The 24,361-nt window shown below is 38.9% G+C and overlaps 2 protein-coding genes across 3 annotated transcripts; both read right to left on the bottom strand.

Moving 5' to 3' along the window:
* Window positions 1–493: 493 nt before the first annotated feature.
* On the bottom strand, window positions 494–17,926 carry inpp5d (inositol polyphosphate-5-phosphatase D). 2 transcript variants are annotated; one of them, XM_086161383.1, is made up of 27 exons: window positions 17,592–17,913; window positions 17,173–17,236; window positions 16,780–16,915; window positions 16,525–16,669; window positions 16,162–16,302; window positions 15,984–16,074; window positions 15,800–15,877; window positions 15,640–15,717; window positions 15,422–15,545; window positions 9,410–9,516; window positions 9,180–9,282; window positions 8,879–9,075; window positions 8,681–8,798; window positions 8,496–8,592; window positions 7,270–7,408; window positions 6,939–7,047; window positions 6,732–6,820; window positions 6,549–6,630; window positions 5,333–5,422; window positions 5,133–5,243; window positions 4,952–5,031; window positions 4,781–4,868; window positions 4,562–4,708; window positions 1,785–1,848; window positions 1,501–1,704; window positions 998–1,389; window positions 494–916 (listed from the first exon to the last, which is right to left on the bottom strand). In XM_086161383.1, the coding sequence occupies exons 1-27, from the start codon at window positions 17,729–17,731 to the stop codon at window positions 876–878; spliced, it is 3,255 nt and encodes a 1,084-aa protein (XP_086017509.1). In that variant the 5' UTR covers window positions 17,732–17,913; the 3' UTR covers window positions 494–875. The 2 variants fall into 2 exon arrangements, with proteins under 2 accessions (XP_086017509.1, XP_086017510.1); XM_086161384.1 differs by lacking the exons at window positions 5,133–5,243; window positions 5,333–5,422 and having other exon boundaries at window positions 17,592–17,926.
* Window positions 17,927–18,596: 670 nt separating this feature from the next.
* gpr17 (G protein-coupled receptor 17) lies at window positions 18,597–23,862 on the bottom strand. Its single transcript, XM_086161385.1, has 2 exons — window positions 23,645–23,862; window positions 18,597–21,245 (listed from the first exon to the last, which is right to left on the bottom strand). The coding sequence occupies exon 2, from the start codon at window positions 21,235–21,237 to the stop codon at window positions 20,221–20,223; it is 1,017 nt and encodes a 338-aa protein (XP_086017511.1). The 5' UTR covers window positions 21,238–21,245; window positions 23,645–23,862; the 3' UTR covers window positions 18,597–20,220.
* Window positions 23,863–24,361: the final 499 nt, after the last annotated feature.

The following is a 24,361-nucleotide window of genomic DNA, read 5'->3' as shown; positions in this document are numbered from 1 at the left end:
CAAAATGCAGGCAAAAAGATCTTTATTTAACCTGTATTGAGGTCCTAAACGTTCTTTCTCACAGGTGAAGGAGTTCAAGTGGCTCAACTTCTTAGGACAAGGTAACTCCCCAAAGGGGAGCTGGTGAGCCCTGTACAAGTCACTGCTAGAAAACGGACAGGTGGAGGACTGTGGAGGATAATCTACATTTAGAGCACATTTTGAGCCTGTGGTGAGGAGAGACTTTTTTTTTTTTCGCTTTTTTTGTTGTACTTTTAATTGTTAACACTCCAAAACTTTCCTTGTTTTGTTTTTTTATTGAATGCTTGATGGGCTTTATGGGATGGAAGTTATCTTTGGTTCGAAGTGTTCCAGAAAATATAAGAAGGTATTAGTTATGTAAAATGTGTCTGGCTTTGCCAAATTAGCCATTTGGCTGACCCGGATGAATAAGGCTCATGACCTATGAAATAAAGATCCAGTAGTCAATTTCAAAAGCACTAATCAAGACTCGTTTGAAGGTGGACTATAATTTCATTTTATTTACTGACAATCTGGTGGAGTTTCTATTTGGGCTGTAGGAAATATATTGTTCCATTTACAACAATGGTGAGTTGATGTACACCCTGCAACTGCCATTGAGTTAAACTGAGTAATTTTTAAAACTTAAAACTCTCTCTTTCTTTCTTGCTTTGTTTTATGGTTAAAACAACAAATTATATTCTTATTTATAGAACTACATAGCTTAGCTCTGTAGGAATGCTGTAATGACTTGATGAATATTACTAATATCATCATATATAACCCTCCTTCATTCACTGAAAAAGCTCCATGTCAGTTTATGTATTGCAGGCAGAGTTATTGGCCGACAGCTGTGGGGTCATCCGACGATGGTCTCACTTCACAGATCGGAACACCTTGGGTGTGTCTTGTTGTGCTGAAAAGAAAATTTGAAAAGTCATTTAAGTTTTATTCGTCTGGGGCTTCAAGAATAAATTAAAGAAGTGTCCTTCCTTACAGTCTTTTTGGTGCTGGGGCTGGCCTGGCCGTGCAGGCATCCAGTGTTTGCTTGGTAGATCAGAGCTGTCTCTGTAATCTCTGAGTTTGGGGGTCTGGGGATCAGAAAGACAAGGCCGGGACTTGGCAGGTAAAGGAGGCCGGTCAGTTGCCAGGCTCCCTTGTGAGCGTGCAGGCACCACCGGTTTCTTGTGTGGCTGCAGTAGGTTGGGTTTGGTCTCAGTGTAGGCGGCTAAGCGGTTGCGAGGGATGGGCACCGGGGGACGATTCGGGTCTCCGTCTGCAGAGGGTACGACACGCTCCCTCTGAGAAAAATCCTGATCCTTGGCTGGTCTGTGAGAGGTTCCCATTGAACCGTAGAGCGGATTATCAAACATCTTTTCCTCCTTGACCCTATCAGATAGTGGCTCAGTTAGTAAGATATCACTATCAGCATCAATAATTTGTTCTTCAAAATCCTTTTTCCAGAGTTTTAACAAATAACCTGATGAAAATGACGCTCACATTGGATTTAAAGATTTGCCAGTGGGACTGCGGGCACCAATATCAGAAGAACTGTTCTTGGAGTCTTTGCTTAGCTCACCAGCTGCTAGAACATTTTTTGGTGGTACAGTATAACTCCAGGCTGTATCTGTCACATTACCACTCTTAGAGGACAAACTCATATAACTTGGATTAGAAATATCGTGCATTCCTGCACCGAATATCCTGAAAAATATAAAGCATTTAGGTCAACAGTCCTGTTATAATTTATTTTAAGATAATGAAGAGATGAAAAAAAGTCTCACCTGCTGGCATCAGAAGCTTTGCCTTTGAAGTTGACAGATTCATCGGTTTCAATTTTGATAAAATCTGGCGGCAAAATAAAATTGCGATTTAATGCACAATATTAAAATAGCAAACACTCAATACCAAATTTGATATTGCAAATGAAAATCATTTTCTCCATTTTCTCCATTTCTCCATTGTTTTTTTTCCAATTGGTAAATATTGGACTAACACTATGAAATGATTGTATTATTACAACAGGTAGTTGCACTTTTTTTTTTAATTTAAGAGTTGAGATTATCAAACAAAATGATTTATTGATTGTGATTTTTTTCAGTTTATTAGACCTTTTTAAAATGATCTTAAACTACCCAATAACCATGATATTATTTAAAATATTTTATTTTTAAAAATAAAGAACATTTCTTTCACCAATGAATTTTAATATATGAAAAATTATTTATTTGATTATTTAATTTATATATTAATCCATCCATCCATAATCACCCCTAATCCTACTTAGGTAGGATAAGCACGGTACACCCTGGACTGGTAGCCAGTCAATCAAAGGGTCACATATAGAGACAGACAACCACTTATTCTCTCTTTCAAACATCTGGGCCATTTCCCCAATTTTTCAAATTAATCTGCTGCATGTTTTCGGACTGTGAAACTCGAGAACCCAGAAGAAAGCCATGCAGACACAGGGAGGATGTGCAAACTCCAAGCAGAAAGGCCCCCAGTCGGAATCAAACCAGGATCTTTCATTGGGGCAGAAGCGTAGAAGCATTAGCCACTTATATCTATGTATATACACACACACACACATGTATATATATATATATACACACACAGACACACACACACACACACACACACACACACTCACATGTATATACACGTACATTTGCCAGGCCTTTTACTGCAGCTGTCTTCAGCTGTTGCTTGTTTGTGGGTCTCAGTCTTACGTTTTGTCTTGAGCAAGTGAAATGCTTACTCAATTGGGTTGAGATCTGGTGATTGACTCAGCCATTGCAGAATATTCCACTTCTTTGCTTTAAAAAAACTCCTTGGTTACTTTTGCAGTATGTTTTGGATCATCATTCATCTGAACAGTGAAGCGCTGTCTTTGCAACTTTGCTGCATTTGGCTGAATCTGAGCAGACAGTATATCCCTGTACACTTCAGAATTCATCCGGTTGCTTCAGTCTTTTGTCACATTATCAGTAAACACAAGTGACCCAATGCCATTGGAAGCCGTGCATGCTCATGACATCACACTGCCTCCACCCTGTTTTACTGAAGATGTGGTGTGCTTTGGATCATGAGCTGTTCCAATTCCAGACTCTCTTCTTTCCATCATTCTGGAGCAGGTTGATCTTAGTCTCATCCGTCCAAAGAATGCTGTTCCAGATCTGGGCTGGCTTCTTCAGGTGTCGTTTGGCAAAGTCAATTCTAGGCTTTCTATTATTGAGGCTGATTAATGGTTTGCATCTTGTGGTGAATCCTCTGTATTTACTCTCATGAGGTCTTCTCATTAAGGCAGACTTAAACACTGATACATCTACTTCCTGGAGTGTTCTTCACTTGAGTGGATGTGGTGAAGAGGTTTTTGCTTCACCATGGAAAGGATTCTGTGATCATCCACCACTTTTGTCTTCTGTGGACATCTAGGCGTCTCTAAGTTCCCAAGCTCACCAGTGCACTCTTTTTTTTTTCTCAGAATGTACCAAACTGTTGATTTGGCCACTCCTAATATTTCTGCATCTCTGTGATGGATTTCTTTTTTTTTTTTTCCAGCATCAGGATGGTCTGTGTCACCTCTATTGAGAGCTTCTTCTATTTCTGGCCTTAACTGTATATATATATATATATATTTTTTTTTTTTTTTTTTTTTTTCAAACACCTAATTATGTCAAGACCTGGAATCTGTGAATTGTCCATTGTCTGCACCTGATTCCACACCACATGCCTAGTTTAGTCTCCACCTGTTTCCCTTTTAGTGTGCATGTATACAGTATGTAGTCTGCAACAAGTCTATGGAGATTCTTAGTTGTCCCAGTCATGGTTAATTCTGGTCAAAATCTTTTTGTGGTATCTGGGCTTAAGTTTGTTCTTTTGAAGATGTTTCACCTCTCACCTCGAAAGAGAAGGAACACGATTGCAGTTGCCAAAAAAAAGATTTCGACCAGAATGATGTAGTTGGCATTTCCCTTTGTCCCGCGCTAGTTTGTCATGTCCCCATCCTTCCACTCATTTTAATCAGAATTTTTGAATTTTGGGATTTATCATGAATTTTGTTTGTGCTTCCAATGACTAAGAGTCAAGTTATGACAAATTTTCCTTACCTCTAGTATTTAGAGATGATTATGCTGATTTTCCTCAAATTCAGCTTCTTATAATTCCATGTTTGATTACCTTGTCCCCATTTAGAGGTCCTCCTATTTACTTTATTAAAGATTGTTTGTACTTTACGGTCAGTCGTTCATTTGGGTTCTATCAGTCTGTCAAGTAATCCTATCTTGTCATAACAGTCTTAAAAAATGTTTTATTTTTTATTCTATGCAAATTATATGTCTATATCGGGTCTATATATCTATATATCTATCTATATGTCTATATATGTCTACCCTATGTCTATATATATTGTCCATCTATTAAAACAATGACTTATCCTAGTTGTCAAAGTAACTTAATTCAAAAAAACTTGAATTGAGGTATTTGTATGGTTATTTACATGCCTTTTATTTATTAAATAGGACTCTTGAGACTAAAAAGCAGAAAAAAGAAGACTCACCATATAGTTTCTCAATGGGCTTGCCTTCAGTCGTATGCAGTTGGATATCAGCAGACAGTGTTCCGGTTTTCTCGCCGTGGTGTGTCAGTGTAATATGAAAGTCATGGTAGCAGGATTTGGCAGCTCTTAGAGGGAAACAACCCTCTCCTTCAGGAAATAACCAGCATCAGTTAGTGTCACCCGGTTTAGTGCATCTGCATTTACAATTGTTTTCTTTACCATATGATTCATCACAGTCTGTTGACTTCACACAGATGAGAATGTGTTGGTCCAGAAGATACTCAGGATCAGAGATAATAGGCGTCAGCTTTAATAAGAAATAAAAAAGGTGATAATGTCTGTCATTGCATGGTGATAATTTCATAGTGCAAAATAACACCGACAACTTACATTAACTTGGTCACCGAAGCGAACTTTTATTGATCCATTTGAGTGCTCGATGTTTTCTCCGTCGGATGTCTTGGCAGTTTCTGTGGAAACTTAGTCTTGTAAGAATTCGTGTTTTTCTTTATAACTCACCCTGTCATCATCAGACTTCGATTAAGAAAATAGATGAATAGACTGGACCTACTTTCCAAACAGCTTGAATGGTATTCAATGAAAAACTTGGTCTTTGATTTTGTCAGCAAAGTGGCCATACAGTTCCTAATCTGTATCTTGCCTTGGGGTGCACTATTTAGATCTGAACATTTTGGAGATATGACATGTAATTTAGGAGGTTAAAAGAAACAACATAAAGTGATGTTTTGTTTTGATGTGATGTAATTATACCTTGCTTTGAAACAAACTGAGAAGCCACTCCAACTTCAAATGATGCAAATACTGGGGAGTGGTCACTGGTTATGATATCAGTAGTGCACCCTGCAAGATTGAAAGACAAGATGAACGCAGCACACTATACACATGCATGGGTTTATATTCTTTTTGTGCTGCAATGTATGTCACCTCTGCATCGTGACTTCTTAATAGAAGGCATGAATGGTGTTATCACTAAACCTAAAATGTCTTGTTATCGTATATCATGTTGTGTTATGGATTTCTTAAATGTTTTGAGATGGATGGATGGATGGATGGATGGATGGATGGATGGATGGATGGATGGATGGATGGATGGATGGATAGATGGATAGATGGATAGATGGATAGATGGATAGATGGATAGATAGATAGATAGATAGATAGATAGATAGATAGATAGATAGATAGATAGATTTTCACACTCTGTATTACAATAATGAAGACTCGTTTTCAAAAAGGGCAGAAAAAAAAATCCATGGGCTGATCTGCAACTGAATGCTAACTATGCTTCGTTAGAGCCTCTGATGGATGCCATAGATGGATGGATGGATGGATGGATGGATGGATGGATGGATGGATGGAGCATGTGCTGTACAACCACCAAAGACATTTCTTATCTTTTCCAGTAAAAAAAAAAAAATCTTGAAATGTAGTTATTAAAAGCCTATAATTGCATGAGAGGGGGGGAAGAGTGGAAATTAAACAAAATATCTTAATGAATACAGACCTTTTTTCTTCATGTTTTATATGGTTCAGGGAAACTATTTAAAAATAATTTAACTGTATTGCAGACTTATATGCAACCGAAAACGTAATGTTTAATGGTTAGTGCTTAGGTCTCAGAGCATGAAGGACTGTGGTTTGATTCCCACAAGGGGACCTTTCGCCGTGGAGTTTGCATGGTCTCCCTGTGTCTGCATGGGTTTCCTACGGGTTTCCTCCCACAGTCCAAAAACATGCAGCAGGTTAATTGGAAAAAAATTGGAAAATGCCCTGAATGAGTGAGTGAGTGAACATCTGTCTGTATATGTGGCCCTGTGATTGACTGGTGGCCAGTCCAGGGTGTACCCTGCCTCTCGCCCGATGACGGCTGGGATAGACTCCAGCATCCCCTGCAACCCTGAGTACAGGATAAGCGGCAGGCGATGGATCGATAGATGGATAAAAAAAAAATCTTGAAATTACTTACCGTATGTCTGGCAGACAACATGAACAAGAGGGTATGACTTCCGAAGGACACGATCACACCAAGATGGCAAATTGTATTTGGTCTGCAACAATTTATCAATTATGAGCAAGTTTTAATCTTAAATCCGCCATGCCAGAACTTTCCTGATATGAGTCTTGACAGAAGTGAAATACGTAAACATACCCCTGTTGCTTTGGCCTTTGTATAGGCGTACTTCTCTCGTGTGTATCTTTCAAAACGATAGGTTGGTGGGAATGAAATCTCATCTTCCTCTGTCATCGAAACAGAAAGGGTTAATATTTATATGCATGTTCTATGCAAGAAGTAAATATAGCAGCGTTAGCATAGCAATTGTCAATCACATTTAGGTCGTATTAATTCTGGACTTACCAAAATGCAAAAAAATCTTTCCATCATTTTTTTCCAGCCAGAGCTGGTCCTTGCTGAGAAGTTCCTGATATTGCTGTTGTTTGATTTTCATCACAATAGACTCAGCATCCTGTGATGGCAGCAAGTTAGCAGTCGTGAGTCTTAAAAGTTAATGAGTTTGAGTCTTATATGTAATTGCTACATATAAGAGTGTCAACACTCCGTCCAATTTCTGTTGGAACTGTCATCACATTTTTAGGAAGCCCCAACAATGTCGTCGTAACTAAACGTCAGGCTGTTCCTTCAAAATGAAGTCTGTAAATAGATTATATTTTGTGATACTGTAACTAACCGTGAATGGAAGGTCAACTCGATAGTTAAGATCACCAAACCAGAAGAGATGAGTGAACTGATGTGTGATGTCAAATGGATTGAGCTTCCTGTCACCCAGATTAAGGAATCGCAGGATATTGGTGTAGTTTTGATTGCGCCTGTGTGGAAAAACAAAACAAAACACGGATTTCACATTTAATTCTCAAACTTGCATTGCTGTTTGATCATACATAGACTTTACACTCCTTTTGTGTACAAAAATCAGAGCCGGGCATGAAACAGAGGGTGGCATGAAACACAATTAAAAAAAAAACAAAACATTTTTATCACAAGCTGAACATCAAATGTCTATATACAGAGCAAAAAATATCAACTTGTCAGTCTAATGAATTATTGTGAAGTAATCTGAATTGCCTCACTTGTGACATAACGAAGTTCATAAGGTAACCAACACCTAACTAGAGTTTACGTCATGCAAGAGTCAACAAGATCATAAAGTCAGAGTGTGTGATGGGATATGATATTATTTTATTGACTCTCCCATTAAGGAAATTGGAACAAGTTAATGGCCCTTTGTCTCGATGTCCCTACGCTTGGAGAATTGATAAACATCTCAGTGAGCTCAGAAGTAATTCTGTATAGAAACACCCTAGATATCCAGAGGCAGAATGCTGACCTATATATGACCTGGTGGGATACACACATCTAGAGAGACATTTACATTGGCCGAAAATGCTCTCCAGGCAGACCATAGTGCCCTTTTGATGCTGTGCTTTTTTGCAATAACAACTTTTTATACAGTGAAAGCTGTCAGCGGAATCTTCTTTGTCATTTTCTATGTCACTTTTTGTTAAACTACAATAGTTCAACAGTTAAATAAAATACTTACATTCATTCAGTACTAAATCTTGAATAATTAAAATGGACCTGACAATGCATATGATACAAGTCTCCACCCCTTACAAACCCTTATCACAGGATTATGTTCGTTGTGACTGGTACCATGTAAATGCTTAATCATTCAATACAGTTTAACAACAATTCCTCAAATTATTATTACTATTTTTAACAGTATTTGTATTTTTAACTGCAATCACACTCACATGCTTGCAAACTCTCTCTCTCTCTCTCTCTCACACACACACACACAGACACACACATGATTGGGAATATTATGTTTGGGAGTCTGTACTTGATGACTAACCAGGCTCTTGAGTGTTGTGGCCAGTTTGCAAGCTTTCTTACCGTAATTTCTTTTCACTGCCAGATGTCAGGTGACTGTTGACAAAACCAAATGATGTACCGTTGAACATGAATGACACTCCTACCGCTCCCTTGTTTCCTAAAAAGACAATTCTCTCTGTGAACATCTGTTACCATTTACCATGTATCCCTGATTTGAGGACTTACGAAGAAGTGACACTGTTTACCCAGAGTGTTTGCGATCCCTGTTTTAACACTGTCAGATGAAACGTGGGAAATCCTGTTTTCATGCTCAGGCTTTACCAGGACAACAATCCTTATGTTCCACAGTGTTTGAATAGCAACCTGAATGATTAAGAGTTTATGAATTATATATATAATGTAGCTTTTGCACTCAATTTTCTCTTTTTTTTTTCCTCACTTACTTGCTTAAAGGTGATATTTGTGATGTTCCTCAAAACACCTTTCACTGTGTCAGCCCATTCCCTCTCACTCAAAGGATCCTCCTGCGTCCCGATGACGTAAAAGTCATGTGGAATGTGATCTGCGGTGTCATCCTTAGTCTTTCCTTGGCCCTTGCACTGAAACCAGGAGTTGATATTGTGGGGTGGACTGGCATTTCCTGAGGGTTACGGGGCGAAGGGGGTAAAAGTTTGATAAAACAGTGTATATACTGATAATGCTGCATTAATCCAAAACTAAGAAAAAATATATCAGCATTATTACCCATGTTCCAGGTGCCAACAAACACTGTTATCATGTCTGGCTCAGGCTTTCCAGAGTGTCTGTTCTTCATTTGTTGAAGAAGCTGACAAAATCCCTCTCTTTTCTATTATGGTATGGAAAAAACATGACAATGAAAGAGGGCGTGTCCCTTGAAGTTCATATCCCTGAAATCATGAATTACATAAGAACAAGGTCTCCAGAAAGATGTACAAATCAATCATATTAATTACCTTTGTATCATCAAAAACAAACTCTTTTCGCACTATCTTCTCTTTCTCTGTCTCCATCACGATGACAAGTTTGGCATGCATTTTCTGACATTTCACCAGCTGTAGAACTGAAAAAAATTTAGACTTCACTGAGTGCATTTTTGTTGGTTTAATAAAGAACATTAACAAGGTTGCAAAAAAACGCCAAACAGCCTGCCAGAGCCTGTCAGGTCTGTTCCCCACTGTTTCCCAAACTTTTTTGAGCCACGGCACATATTTTACATTATAAAAATCACACGGCACAGCACCAAATAAATATGTCAAAAACATTTTTTAACAAATTAGAATGAAACCGTAGTCTCAATTTACTTAGTGTGAAATCTAATATATCTAATATCTGTAGATTCATCAAGTTGCAATGCAAATTTCCCACTGATGTGCAACTTTTCCAGAACACTTTTTTTTCAATGTCCGAAGACATGTCATCAATATGTCTGAAAATGGTATTATTTGAGAGAACTCGGGCTATTTCTTTATTAACGCCGGAGCCGAGCATTTCTTCTACAATAATTTTGCCGGCAGGTAGTATTAATGTTTTGCTACGGTGTGTGGCTGTTTGGATTTAGAGATGAGTTCAGCAACTTTATAGCAAGCTTTCACTGCTTTCTCACTCGTTTTGGTAGTTTTCAACCGTTTGTTTAGGCAGATACAAGTACTTTTTAACATAAAAATGTATCACGCAAAGCGTCACTAATCACTCTAATACACAGATGCACAGGTTAATTCACTACCCGTTGCCATCGAACGGGCACGCTGCCCACATAGACATAGGAAGACACATTATTTGCGTTGGATAAATAATTTTCGGACCAATCAGGTGAGAGTGGGTATTTTTCCACGGTACACCCGATGATCTCTCACGGCACACTAATGTGCTGCGGCACAGCGGTTGGGAAACACTGCTTTAAACAATGTTTGAACATACACACTTGAGCCACGGTGGAGCCTTTCCCAGCTATCATTGGAGAAGAGGCAGGGTTCAGCCTGGATTGATCGCTATTTGATCGCAGGGCCAAATATGTAACCGTTCCTTCTCTCATTCACACATCTGGGTAATTTAGGGTCTCCAATTCACCTACTGGATGTTTTTGGACTGTGGGAAGAAACCCACATAGACACAGGGAGAACATGCAAACTCCATATAAAAATGCCCTCGTTGCAATCGAGCCAGTGACATTCTTGCAATGAAGCAAAACCATAACCATAACTCAGCAAAACCATAACTCAAGCGCATTTCATCCTACTTGACCCATGTTAGTCCAGTCTCTACAACTACATGGTAAAGTAACTTAGTTAAAAGTTCCAGACTAAGATTACTGTTCAGTAGTGAACTGTCCAGCTGATCTTTCAGGTAGCCAAGCATGCTGATGCTTTCGAAGCTTTTTGCAGGCCAACTGATATGCTTATAATGACAAGGCTAGTTAGATTAACAATATTTTTGTTAATATAGTCTAAAACTACAAAAACGGGATGTCTCTATGGTTCTACCCTGTGCAATGTTACAAGATTACTGAAGTGACATAGAGGTTTGGAAGGTGATGATTTGCAAACATTCACATGCAACAACCGCAAAACGTCAACAACAGTATGTGATCATATACCACAATGTCAGCAATAGGGGTTTATTAAACAAAACTCTAAATAGGGCTGTCAGCTATTCATAATAACATGAAAGTCTGATGCTTCCCTATCAAGAGATGCTATGTTGGAAATGTGTGGAGTTAGTTTTAGTTCGAAATTATGTCACTATATGCTAATGAGGACCATGCACGAAGGTCCAAGGCAGGAAACCACAAATTTTCCTTTTCTGATGCCGAAGGAAAGGATGATATCAATATGTAATAGCTGCTTAGACATCTAAATGAAAACTATAAATAATTCTGAACAGGATAAGAGCCTAGATATAAGATCTACAGAACACCTTCGCACATGGACCAACACATAGTCATTGACTTGCATCACCCCCTTGAACACAAACTAAAGGTTATCACAACTCTTCAAATAGTGCCAAAAACATTAAATCAACTGCTGAAGGCAGAAGAAATGCGGTTCAACATATCACCCTTGAAAAAAAAACAACTTAAATATTGTGGCTACCACAATTGGGTCTTTGCCAAAACAGAAATCACCAGACAGAAGAACACATAACAGGATGAGGACACAAATAAAGAAAGCCATCTTTGACAAAATGCAAAAAGCGTCTCTGGGCACAGAAGGGGGGCTTAGGCAAAACCTTTTGCCAACATTAAGTGCTGTACTGGGATCCATCCCAAGACAAATCAACACGCACATCAGGTCTATCTGCACCCTCCAAACCACCTGGGAAGATCCACCATCTAAACTATGGCCTGGTGACTGCCGTCTGAACCTGAGTCCAAGTTACAAGGGTCTTGTTTCACGCAATCTGAATTTTAGTAGGACTTATTCAAGAGAGAAAAGGATAGGCAAGAGTATGGGACTGACAGTGGGGACTTTGAATTTTGGGACAATGACAAGAAAAGGTAGAGAGTTGGTTGATGGGATGCAGAGAAGGAAGGTGGATATACTGTGTGTCCAGGGGACCGGCTGGAAAGGTAGTAAGGTGAGAAGCTTAGGGGCAGGCTTTAAGTTGTAATATCATGGTACTGACAGGAAAAAAAATGGAGAAGGAGTTATCTTGAAGGAGGAGTCTGTTAGGAATATTCTGGAGCTGAAAAGAATGTTAGACAGACATATCAAGGTGTGATGCTCAATGTTGTTAGTTGCTATGCCGCGCAGGTGGGATGTGAATTTGAGGAAAAGGAGAAGTTCTGGAATGAGTTAGATGAAGTGATGCCAAATAGCCCCAGAGATGAGACGAGTATTTGGGGCAGACTTCAGTGGGCATGCTGGTGAAAGCAATAGAGGTGATGAAGAAGTGTTGGGCAGGTTTGGTAACCAGGATGGGACGCAAAGGGACAGATGGTGGTAGACTTTGCAAAAAGGATGGAAATAGCTGTAGTGAATACTTTTTTTCCAGAAAAGACAGGAACATAGGGTTGCTTATAAGAGAGGTAGGAGCATGCAGGTAGGCTACATCTTGCATAGACAAGGTAACCTGATAGAGATCAGTGACTGCAAAGTAGTTGTAGGTGAGAGCGTAGCCAGACAGCATAGGACAGTGGTTTGTAAGATGACTGGTGACAAGGAAGATCAAGAGGACAAAGGCAGCACAGAGGACAAAATACAAAGTGGTAGAAGCTGAAAAGGGAGGGGTGTTGTATGTTGTATGAGTTGAAAAATGCTCTGTTTGGTCAAGGAGAGATCCAAGATGACTGGACAACTACAGCTAATGTGATCAGGGAGCCAGGTAGGAGAATACCTGGTGTGTCATCTGGAAAGAAAGTAGATCAGGAGACTTGGTGGTGGAATGAGGTGTAGGAGTATATAGAGAGAAAGTGGTGAGCAAAGAAGACATGGGGACTGAGGAGAACAGACAGGAGTACAGGGAGATACAGTGTAAGGTAAACATAGAGGTAGAAATGGCAAAACAAAGGGTGTGTGATGCCTTGTATGCTCGGTTGGACAGTAAGGAGAGAGAGAATGATTTACAAAGGTTGGCAAAACAAACAGATAGAGATGGAAAGGATGTACAGCAGGTCTGGGTGATTAAGGGTAGAGAGGGAAATGTGTTGACAGATGCTAGATGAGTGATGGGATGATGGAAAGAGTACTTTGAAGAGCTTATGAATGAGGAAAAAGAAAGAGAGGAAAGAGTTGAAGAGGTGATTTTTGTAGACCACAAAGTAATAGAGATTAGTGAAAGTGAAGTAAAGAAGGCATCAAAGAAGATGAAGAGTGGAAAGGCAGTTGGTCCTGATGATATACCTGTGGGGATATGGAAGTGTCTAGGAGAGGCAGTGGCAGACTTTCTGGCTTGATTATTCAACCAGATCTTAGAGAGTGAGAAGATGCCTGAGGAATGGAGAAGAAGTGTGATGGTGACCATTTTTGAGAATAAAGGGTATGTGCAGAATTGTCGTAACTATTGAGGGATGAATATAATGAAGGTATGGGAAAGAGTAGTGGAAACCTGACGGAGAGCAGAAGTCAGCATTTGTGAGCAGCAGTATGGTTCCATGCAAAGAGTACTGCAGATGCAGTATTTGCTTTGAGAATGGGAATAGAGAAGTACAGAGAAGGTCAGAAGGAGCTGCAATGTGCTCTTGTAGACCTCGAAAAAGCATACAACAGGGTGCCGAGAGAGGAATTCTAGTGGAGTGGCAGAAAAGTATGTTTGACCGAAGCAGGACATGTATGTTAGCTGTGAGACAGTGTTGAGGTGTGCTGTAGGTGTAAGAGAGGAGTGGAGGTGGGGTTTCATCAGAGATCAGCTCTGAGCTCCTTCTTGTTTGCAGCAGCAATGGACAGGCTGACAGATGAGGTTAGACAGGAATCTCCATGATCATTCCAGATGACATAGTGATCCATAGTGAGAGCAGGGAACAGTTTGAGGAAAATCTTGAGAGGTGGAGGTATGCACTGGAGAGGAGAGGAATGAAAGTTAGTCGCAGCAAGACAGAATATATGTGCATAAATGAGAGGAACCCGGATTGAACGGTGAGGCTACAGGGAATGGAGATCGAGAAGTTGGAGGAAAGATACAACAGTTCTGAACAATGGAGAGTTTGGAAAAGAGGTAAAGAGACAGACTCATGCAGGCTGGAATGGGTGGACAAAAGTGTCAGGGGTACTATACGATAGAAGACTATCAGCCAGACTGAAAGGAAGCGTGTACAAGATAGTTGTGAGAGCAGCGATGCTGTATGGCCTAGAAACAGTGACAATGACAAAAAGACCGGAGGCAGAGCTGGAGGTTGCAGAGATGAAGATGTTGAGGTTCTGTTTGGGAATGACGAGGATGGATAGGATCAGGAATGAGTGTAACAGAGGAACAGCACATGTTAGATGTTTTGGAGAGAAGGTCAGAGAAGACCGAGATGGTTGGGTCATGTACAGAGAAGGGATAGAGAATATATTGGTGGACAGATGGTGGAATTGGAGCTGCAAGGCAAGAGGTCTCGGGAAAGACCAAAGAGAAGATTTATGGACGTAGTGAGAGAGGATATGAAGGTAGTTGGTGTGAGAGAGGAGCTTACAAAGAATAAGAAGAAGTTTGATACCTTGATTATTTAAAGTCTTTAGTAATAATAATTTATCAGTTCCTCGTGGGGAAATTCAATTTCTGTAGTTAACTCATCATGGTTGAACCATGAGCAGTAGGTTACCGTCCACCAGCGGCACAGTTAGGAGTTGCTCAACAACATTTCGACACACTGGGAGGAATCATGGAATCGAAACAGGAATGTTCGGCTCCAGAGAAGACTGCCCTTCCTCCTGCGCCACGCCAACCCCATGATGGGTGTAAGACACCTCTGGCAAAGTGGCAATATTTACACAAGTGATAATGTAACCAATATTAACCAATATTAAGATAATTCCAGGAAATTTTCACACTGTTCAAGGCTGTATCCAGGAAGCATGAGGCAAGCTTAACGTACAATTATCTCAATATGTAGCCTATGAGTTCATGTTTGCTACGGGAGACAAGATGACATTTTTTCACTGGCCCCATATCACTACCAAGTTAGACTCACTGGGAGGATGGAAAAAGTTAGAAAGGAAATTTAATAACTAAATCTGTACCCACAAAACAATATGTGTGTCTTGTGATTGTCCAGGACATAGAACTGCTCTTGCCCAATGACCTCTGGGATTGGCTCTAGCATCACTGTGACCCTGTGATCAGTGGTATAGATGATAAATGAATGGATATTCTTTTATATATAATTAGTAGTATATTTCAAGGCTAACTAGAAAAATCTAGTGGTAATAGAATTGCTAGACCAACAAACTGACCAGCAGACATACTCCATGTTGTCAGGCATTTAGGAACACAAGAATAAGCCATGAAATTATATGTTGATATACTGTGGCCATGCCATGTCTTCTTACTTTTGTTTTGTACATAGTATTTATCTTCAGGTCCATCTTTTGATTTCTTAATGTGAAGCTTTCCACTTTCTACATCCACTTTCAGAAACAGTTTTGTGGAAATACCGAGAGATTCTTGCTTGACCTGCCAATGAGAAAGGGATCGGACAAATTAGAAAGCCATAAAATTTCACTTTATTTTCCAACAGTGAAATACCATAAGTGGTAAAGAGGACTACCTCAAATGTAACTGGTGGGATGAGAGATTTTCTGTGACTCCCTTCCAACCCAACAGAGTCAAATAAAGCATTTATCGCCTGAAAAAAGAAAAAGAGAAGCTGATTTAGTGTGCATATGTATGGGGAAGAGATACTCAGGAAATGAGCTTTCAAATATGACCTTGTCCTCAACTGAGAGAAGCAGTTTTGTCAGCTGCTCTAGTCTGACAGATACAGACTGGCATGATTCTGCAGATATCTGAAAGTATAGAATAAAGACATATTTTTTTCTGTTTTGCTTTTTTTGCTTGTTTGTTTTTTTTATTGATTGTTTTTAGGTAATAATACGGAGGGATGCCACCTACTTGCTTTGAACATTGTCCAATCCCTTGGGAGAAATGTTTATCCAATACTCTTTGTAAAACCTCCAGAGTTGGCAGGATGTTGTGAATTTCACTACCTCACAAAAATGATTGCAATTGTTTTGTTTAGTCTTGTGCAAATTCGCTGTATGTCACTAAATACGAATACTGATATCCATACCTGTTGAGATTCTTGGAGATAAGCATAATTAGCTTCCTCAGGCCAGGAAGGTTGAGGTTACCGTTCTGTACTTGTTCAGCATCCAAACAGATCGAGGTCCTGAAGTAATCCTGAATAGCTAATTGTTGCTCTTCTGGTATGCTTCAAATATAATAAGTAACATACAAACAGGATGAAAAGACTGTAAATCATAATTTAACACATCAGCAGGCACAACTCAGAGTCAAATTACTACTCTGCTTTCAAAATCAAAACAAAAAAAAATTATATCTCAAAAATGTCTATTGTGCATATGAAAAAAAATGAAACACATAAAATGAAATAAAATAAATATGCTTGCTAAGCTGGACTACTTCACTGCACCGTGACATATCCATATGCTGCAGTCTCATCAGGAAATTTTCTGACAGGGACTTGCGAGAATGCTCTGAACACTTGGTATCACCATCTTTTACATCACTGAGTGTTGTGGTCCGGGGTGGAAGCTGAGGGGCCTGATTATTGAATTCTGCATGAAAAAAAAAAAAAAAAAATGACTTGAACTTCTAAAAACTATCGGAAATGACAATTTCTGGCGTATAATTGAGCAAATGTATCGATTAACTGAAGTGGTTTGACCTGACTCTTCGTCTATATCATCTTCCCTTTGGACAGGATATTGTAAATATGTGATGAGGCCCATGTTGGGGTTGTAGTACGCCTCCACCAGCTCAGGCAGCGCAGAGAAGAATCTAATAGGAACTCCTTCTGATGCCTAAAGTACAGTTCATGAGAAAAATATTATGTTGTTTTCATTAATCTTGAGACAAATGTATTTATCAAAGGTATTATAACTGTTGAGTGCTACTTATAGTGTGTAATGCCAGAAATATCTTTTCTAAAACAACAAAAACATCAGGAACAAACTGCATATGTGTGTGTGCCTTGCTTGTTTTTTGCTTGACTTAATGCTGTTAAGCCTAGAAAGCATCATGACCGTGATAAATTACATTTATGGAACACATGACCCACCTGTACGGATAGCTTTTTATCCTCATTTGGCAGAATTCTGTATGTGTACACACAATTCTGGTATCTGGGGTTAAAAATTGATAAAGTGAAACATGTGTCACTGTGATTAGTTTGTAAACATTGCATTATGGGCAATAAAAATGCAATCAAAATGATGGAAGTCACAAAGTGTAAACAGGTTTGCTTTCTGAAAGCAACATGTGTAAAGAAAAGGGAACCAGACATGAAACGGATATAAGCGAGAAAGAAAAAGCAAGTCACATGCAGAAGTTTATATATCATTTTAAAGTGGACATGCTTTGAAGGTTTATGTGATAGAATACATTGTTTTTAATCATGCTCTTTGAATAATGTTTGCTTTAGTTCAAAATATTTTTACCTAAGAGCGAAACAATTAAAAGCAACAAATTCATACTTACAAAACACACAGGGCATAGGCTCCCTGTACGGACTCGCTGTCCCGAATGAGGAAGCTTCCATCTTTTGCTGCTTTAGATAGAAGATCCTCTGCTTTAGATCGAGTTATATTGCCATGGTACCAAGGCTGATAAATTGGCATCCTGTCTTTTAGCGAACAGTCTGAGCTTAAGAGATGTACATCTAAACTATATTTTGTAATACCAAAGTCAAATTAATTTTTGTTCATGCTCTTTTTACAGTGCATAATCTAAGTTCTTTCTTTCATTCTATTGCTCGGCTGCTTGTCTCTGAAATCTGTTAAAGGAAGCTGTTACTGGCTCAGCTCTGAACTTCCTCATTTCAGAAGTTAAAATAGGAGGGCTTTAACGCCCTGAAAATGTTTGCAACATATGGCAGGTTCCTTCAAGCATTTTTGCTTTAGTTAAAATCTTTGTATAAACACGTTATGGCGTTTTATTGTGGAAGGCAACATGTGTTTAAAATATTTAGTGACACTGGAATAAGTAATCAGATGGGAAATAAATAAAAAAAAATCAAAGTGAAAATAATTTACCTGAATATTAGACTCTAAAAAAATGATAAGAATGATAGATATGACCTCTGGATGTGCTTTACCAATGTTTTCATGAATCTAGAAAAAATTAAAACCCCTTAAATTTCCTATCAGAGAGCCAGAGGTCTATCAGAGCTCACTTAACTTATATGAATTCAAAAACTGAGGTTTTTAATATGCAAATTATAGGAATTATAGGTCTAAAAACAGTTGCTGTGTTCATGTGATGGACATGAAGTCTTGCAGAAATAAATGGAGGAAAATGAGCAGTGCACAAACCGCAGCCGAGGTCACATGATACAGAAAGGAGAACTATATGGGTGACAAGTCACTGTAGAGTACAAGGGTTTCTGCCTTAAGCATGAAATAAGTCTTTCACTTTCACAGAACACATGCCAAAACATCTGAAATATAGTCAGGATTTAAACAAACCACACATACGCTGAGGACATTTATTGTAATTCTATGGTTTAGTGAAAAGTTTAACATTCAGTTTAACATTACATTTTGATGTTTATAACTTTTAAGTACTTTTAATTTTTAAACACTGAAACAAAATTTTCATTCAGTAGTTGAGAAAGATTATTCCTCCAGTCCTTTGTAACTACAATGCAACCGTGAACAAAATGTTTTGCAAACTAGTTGCTATCAAAATATCGTTCTTTGATAAAAAATTATTTCCTTGATAGCCAACAGGTATCCAAACTGAATATTCTTTTTTTTTATAGTAATGCAATGTTCTAAAAGTCGGCCAAAATAATGAAGACATATTGTATGTGAATCAAAGGGTGGCATGATAAAGAAATTATGAATATATTTACAAGGAAGCTTTGTCATACATGTAAAGGAAACAAATAACTTGTACAATAATGCAGGTAAAATGTAATATAGCAAAACAACATAAATACAAATGGAAAAAAAAAGTAATTTAAGAAAGGATTTGACCCAGGCTCATAACACTATGAGGCTGCAGAGCGGTGCAAAAAATAAGTTGAATGCTGACATTTTAGTGACACCAAAAGCTCACTGATGCATATTTATTATATTTAGTGTATTGTAGGAATAAACTCAGTAGGATTCAAAATGACTGGATTTTCACTTTTTATCAGATCTTACCAACTGAGATACCATTGTCATTATGAAAGACCAATAGTAACGTTTATCTTTTCCCAATCTCAAAGTGAGCATTCCCGACAGGGAGTTCGGTCTGCACCGAAAAAAGCAAAAATTACAATAAAGTCTCATAATTTGCATGTGTTACATGAATTGCTGTGTAAAACTGACTGACATTTTCTTAAAGAAAAAAAGAAAAATGATAGCTGTTGTTTTTTTGGGCTTGTAATTGCAAAGGCCAGCAGTAAGACATTGCTAAGAGATACGCAATGCATCAAATTCAGCCTTTATTTTTTTTTACCTTTTTCTTACTAGCTGAGCGTCTCTTCTGGATGTTGATATAGACGTTTAACTGGAATTAGAAATGCCCCTTAGATTTTTAGCACATATGATCAGATCCAATTTTTCCTTACTGTGCACCCAGCCTCATGGGAAAAACTTATGACATCATGACTATTTACATATTTAAAAAGTCTTTTGTAACTTGACACAGAAATCATTTTCCAATATCATTATGGCTCATGCCAACGCTGTTGACTAAACAGAGCGTATGACCTTGAAAGCGTATAAAGCACGAAGCAGCACATATTTGGTGGTAAATAAAGAGTGGTTTCAGTTTCCTGATTTCCCTCTTTCTGTTTATGATGGCCAAGTGTTTGAATGATCCATGTTTAACTTCTTATGCTTCTTACCCATTCTGCACATTTTCTGTGAGACGGACTCAGACTTCCCCTGAAAACTATCAATTGATACACCCACCAGACAGCTGAAAATTTGAACGAGTCAGTTTGATTGTCTTTGACTTTGGAACCAGATTTAAGGGAAGATTGATTAAGAATTGTCAGTTAAAAAAAAAGGCAAAATGAATTTGGTTTAAAACAGCAGTCAGATGTAAGCAACTATTTTGGGTTGTGTTGACGGTGCATTTACTTGACACAGATTTGGTCCAAATTTCATCTTCTTCAAAATTCAGACCTGGCGCTCACCGAGCTTTCGTGCGTTCCTTTTAAATCTCCGCTGGTTGCCCCTGATGCTGCAGTTTTATCTTTGCAAAATAACCTCTTCAGAGTCCCGCGGAATTTCTCTGCACCAAATAGGTAGATCAGCGGGTCCATGGCACCATTTAAGCACGTGAGGGAGGACGTGAGGCGGTTCGCCAAGCTCAGACCTCTGCGTGTCTCGCACGAAACATCGGGATGGCTGTAGCCCAGGATGAAAGTGGCTCTACTCACATGATAAGGCAGGAAGCAAACCACGTATATGAGCATGACGAGGCCGATAGTGCGCAGGGCCCTCATTTTAAGGGACGGCTCTAACCTGGAGCCTCGATGGAGGCTGCGGATGATGAGCACATAAGATGAAAGGGTGGCGAGAAACGGCGGAGCGAAGGCCATCACGAGTGAGATCAGTGCGTTGCGTGAGGCCTTTTCTCGGTACAACTGCAAACATACTGTCACGCCATCAACTTTGGCCGTCTGGTAAGTGACCAATAACGGCGCCATGGAAATAGTGACGAGACCCCATAGACAAAAGCTTATGATATGAGCGTAACGAGTACAACGAAACTTTAGCGACCTCACAGCATGAACTACAGCTAGGTAGCGGTCCCCTGCCACACAGGCCAGAAAATATAAACTGGCGTACATGTTGACGTAAAATAAAAAGCCTGTAATTCTACAGGGTACCTCCCCAAATGGCCAGTGACCCCCAGTTAAGTGGTAAGTGGCCCTCAAAGGGAGGGTGATCACATATGACAAGTCTGCAACAGCCAGGTGAATTAAGAAGACATTTGCCGGAGAAGTGCCACGCTGGTGTAAAAAGATCCAGAGAGCCAGGCCGTTACCGTTGAGTGCCAAAAAGAAAACAAGGATGTAGAAACACCCGAACAGAAGGTTCTCAGCGGTCGTCTCCGTCGCTGCACAGCTCTGGATTGAATTATTGGACAGCAGGTATGGCAGATCTGTTGTCTCAGATTCCATCCTGGTTGCTGAAAGACACACACAAAATATTCTGTAAATGTAAAAAAAAAAAAAAAAAAAAAAGAGGAACAAGTGTTTTCTTTCAGTCATCACAGGTCACAGATGGTCGGTTTTTTTGAACATTTTAAAAACATTTGAAAGCAAGTTTCTGTTCATTGACACGAAATAACACCATCCTGACCCTGGTTTCCAAACCACAGTGGCACAGTGACATTAAAACAAGGCAGCAATAGAAGTTACTACTTCTCGCTAATGTGTGCATGCCGTCTCAGCAAATACTGACATATTTTTTACCACATCAAGGATTACTGCACAATTCAAGTCCAGGAAGTCATTCGATCTTCATTGATCAATTGAGGGTGAATCTGCCCACTCAATTTAATGAGAAACTACTTTCATTTTACTTTCAGACATGCAATAGAAAGCGTAGATTACTTTGGTTTAGTTTATTTCACTGAATTTCCGAATGCAAATATCAGAGAAAGTGGAACTAGAAATCAAAGTGTCTTGGAAAAGTTGGTCTGTTTTTGCCGATCTCCTTAAAGCAGGAAAATCTACAGCAAAAGCGTGTTTATCCGTGTGCGTCTTGTTCAGTTGTTTATAGAACTGGAGCAAAATTAAAACAAGTAACGGTCAAAATGGGGTTTGAATGGGGAAATGGCCAATATTGGGAATGTTTGGCTCATTTGATGTCAACAAAAACTGAGATCTCCACAGTGCAGTATTTGGGTCACATATAGTCACCCTCTACTTGATGTGAATCCTCTGCATGTCTATAACAGACTGCATGTCAAAGAGAGAAACAGCAATCCATAACAGCCTGATTTTCTATGTATTGTGTGATGTTTCTGTCTGAAAAGAGCTTTTTCACATATATTTACCACCATCAGCTTCCCAAACGACAATTGGCTTCTCCGTTTATATATTTTAATCCAGTTAAGCTGAACAAAACAGCTGTTAGAATGCAGTGGGACTGAGTTTCTTCCTACATTATTAACAGCATAGCTTAATGGTAATCAGGCTTCCAACTCTGAAAAAAATACAGTAAATTCCTCCTTCAGAATTTAGTTTGGTTTGGTTCAGTTTAATTTAGTGGAATTTTCTCTTGTCTTCCCTTGTTTTATTTTGATATTTTATCCCCCCACCTTCTAAAAATAAGGAAATGCAAATGTATACATGTTTCCATCTGGAGTTGTTGAAATAATGGCAGCACTGTTTTTCAGGGAAATTAATATGTTAAAATGTATATTTCATTAATTTCAAATAAGAGGCAATACTGAAAAATGTGAATATTGTGGTAAACATATATTATCATTAAAAACATGACAAAATTCAATATATATGAATGCATACATATTTAAATTCCTCAAATGATTACATATTGTTTCTTTATCCTCTTCAAAATGTGAAGCAAACCTCAGAAGTTAATACCCACTTCCTTGTCCCTCTAGCCATCTTTCTAAAAGATGATTCATGCTTTTATTTGCTGATTTATATCTGGTTGAGTCAAACATCTTGACAAACATCACTCGGGAGTAAGCTGAAAAATTTGACAATTACTGTGTAAAATACTTCTTTCAGTGTTTAATTGTAGTATCTTAGCATATTCTAAAAACAATATCGAAATATTTGGAGCAGAAAAAGTAATGAACTTGAGTGCCAGATCTTGAGAGGACTGGTTTGGATACTAAATACATTTGGAAGACAGCAGAAAAAAAAAACAGAGGATTCTCCCTTTTTATTTCATTTGCAAAAACTGTGTTTACACAGCATTTTACCTGTATTTTTGACCTATAAGAAGCCATTCAGGTTGTTCTTTGTGTGTGTGTGTGTTGGAGAGGGACAGAATTTCTCAGACATTGAGGGATTCAAGAGAACAAAAAGATGATTCGTTTAGCAAACCACCAGAAACATACACTAATGAAAAGATTCCATGAATAGCGATCCCAAATGGATAATCCTTAAGAAAGACAAAATAAAAAATGCCTTTACCACCTTTCTCTAGATAAGCAGATCTATGCAGGCGTTCACATGGTAACAGTATCAGCGGTTACATTTTGGAGCATTTTGGCAGCAGTCTCTTCAGCGGTTGTCTCATCACTCATAACTGCGGTGTGGGTATTTTGACTTTGTTAAAATCTGAAATACTAATCACAAGTGGAATATAATATGTTTGAAATTCAGAGTATGGATAACATGTGTTTGCTTAAAATCATTCATTCTGTCAAAAAAACAAAAACAAAACAAAAACAAAAACACCCCAAGAGTTGTTTTGATCTGTAACATACTGTTTTACTGCAAGCACTTGTTAAACAGAATTGAATGATAACTTGGGAATCTTTTTGGAGTGGATTTCAAATTTGCAAAAAATGTGTGATTGAAAACAGAAAAAAAACAAAAAACTTACCAGATATCTTCTGTGAAGGCACTACTTGAGGAAAGTTGGCTGCTTTGGAAAGAGATCAGATGCTCATGCAAAGTAGATGGCAGTGGAGCGGCCGAGTGTCGCAAAGCAGTCGTACGCGGTGTGTAAAAACTGAGAGTAAGCCCATTAAACTATAGAAGGAGTGGTGCTCTGACAGCAAAGAATGCCGTTCTATTACTCTCTCTTCTCCCCCTCAAGATGTTCTCAGGAATGAGACTGTAGCTCTTTTTGTGTCTCAACAAATTTGATAACAGTGAAGGAGTCCCAATGGGAGACTTCATTTGAACCTTGACCCCACCCCTTCTTTCTCCATTCTCTCTTCTCAGAGAGCCACTTGTATGCTCCATAATAGCTTGAGTCAGAATAAGCAGCACATATTAGTGGCGTGGAGAAAAACGGCATGCCTAAGTTGCTAAGAGCATGTATGACTCCATGGAAACAGGGCCTCGCACAGCTCCGAGTGCGTCCACCGCAAGCTCCCACCCTCCCACTGATAGAAAAGAAGATGGCCTGTTGTTAATTGACACATTTATGACTAAAGTCTCAGAAATGATCTGTTGTAGATGGTCCATAAAGTTTTAAAGGCGCCCTGATGCCTGATAGGAGACCGAGTGAAAAACAAGAGGGCGGGTGAAGTGGGGGATGCACCAAGAAAATAGAGGCCCTTTTTGCTCGCCTCCCTCCTGGGGCTATCCTGAA

Source organism: Fistularia commersonii, chromosome 16, assembly GCF_037954325.1.
Source record: "Fistularia commersonii isolate RoL2024-O1a breed Wild chromosome 16, RoL_Fcom_v1.0, whole genome shotgun sequence".
Lineage (NCBI taxonomy): Eukaryota > Metazoa > Chordata > Actinopteri > Syngnathiformes > Fistulariidae > Fistularia > Fistularia commersonii.
This window is presented reverse-complemented; position numbering and strand designations above follow the sequence as displayed.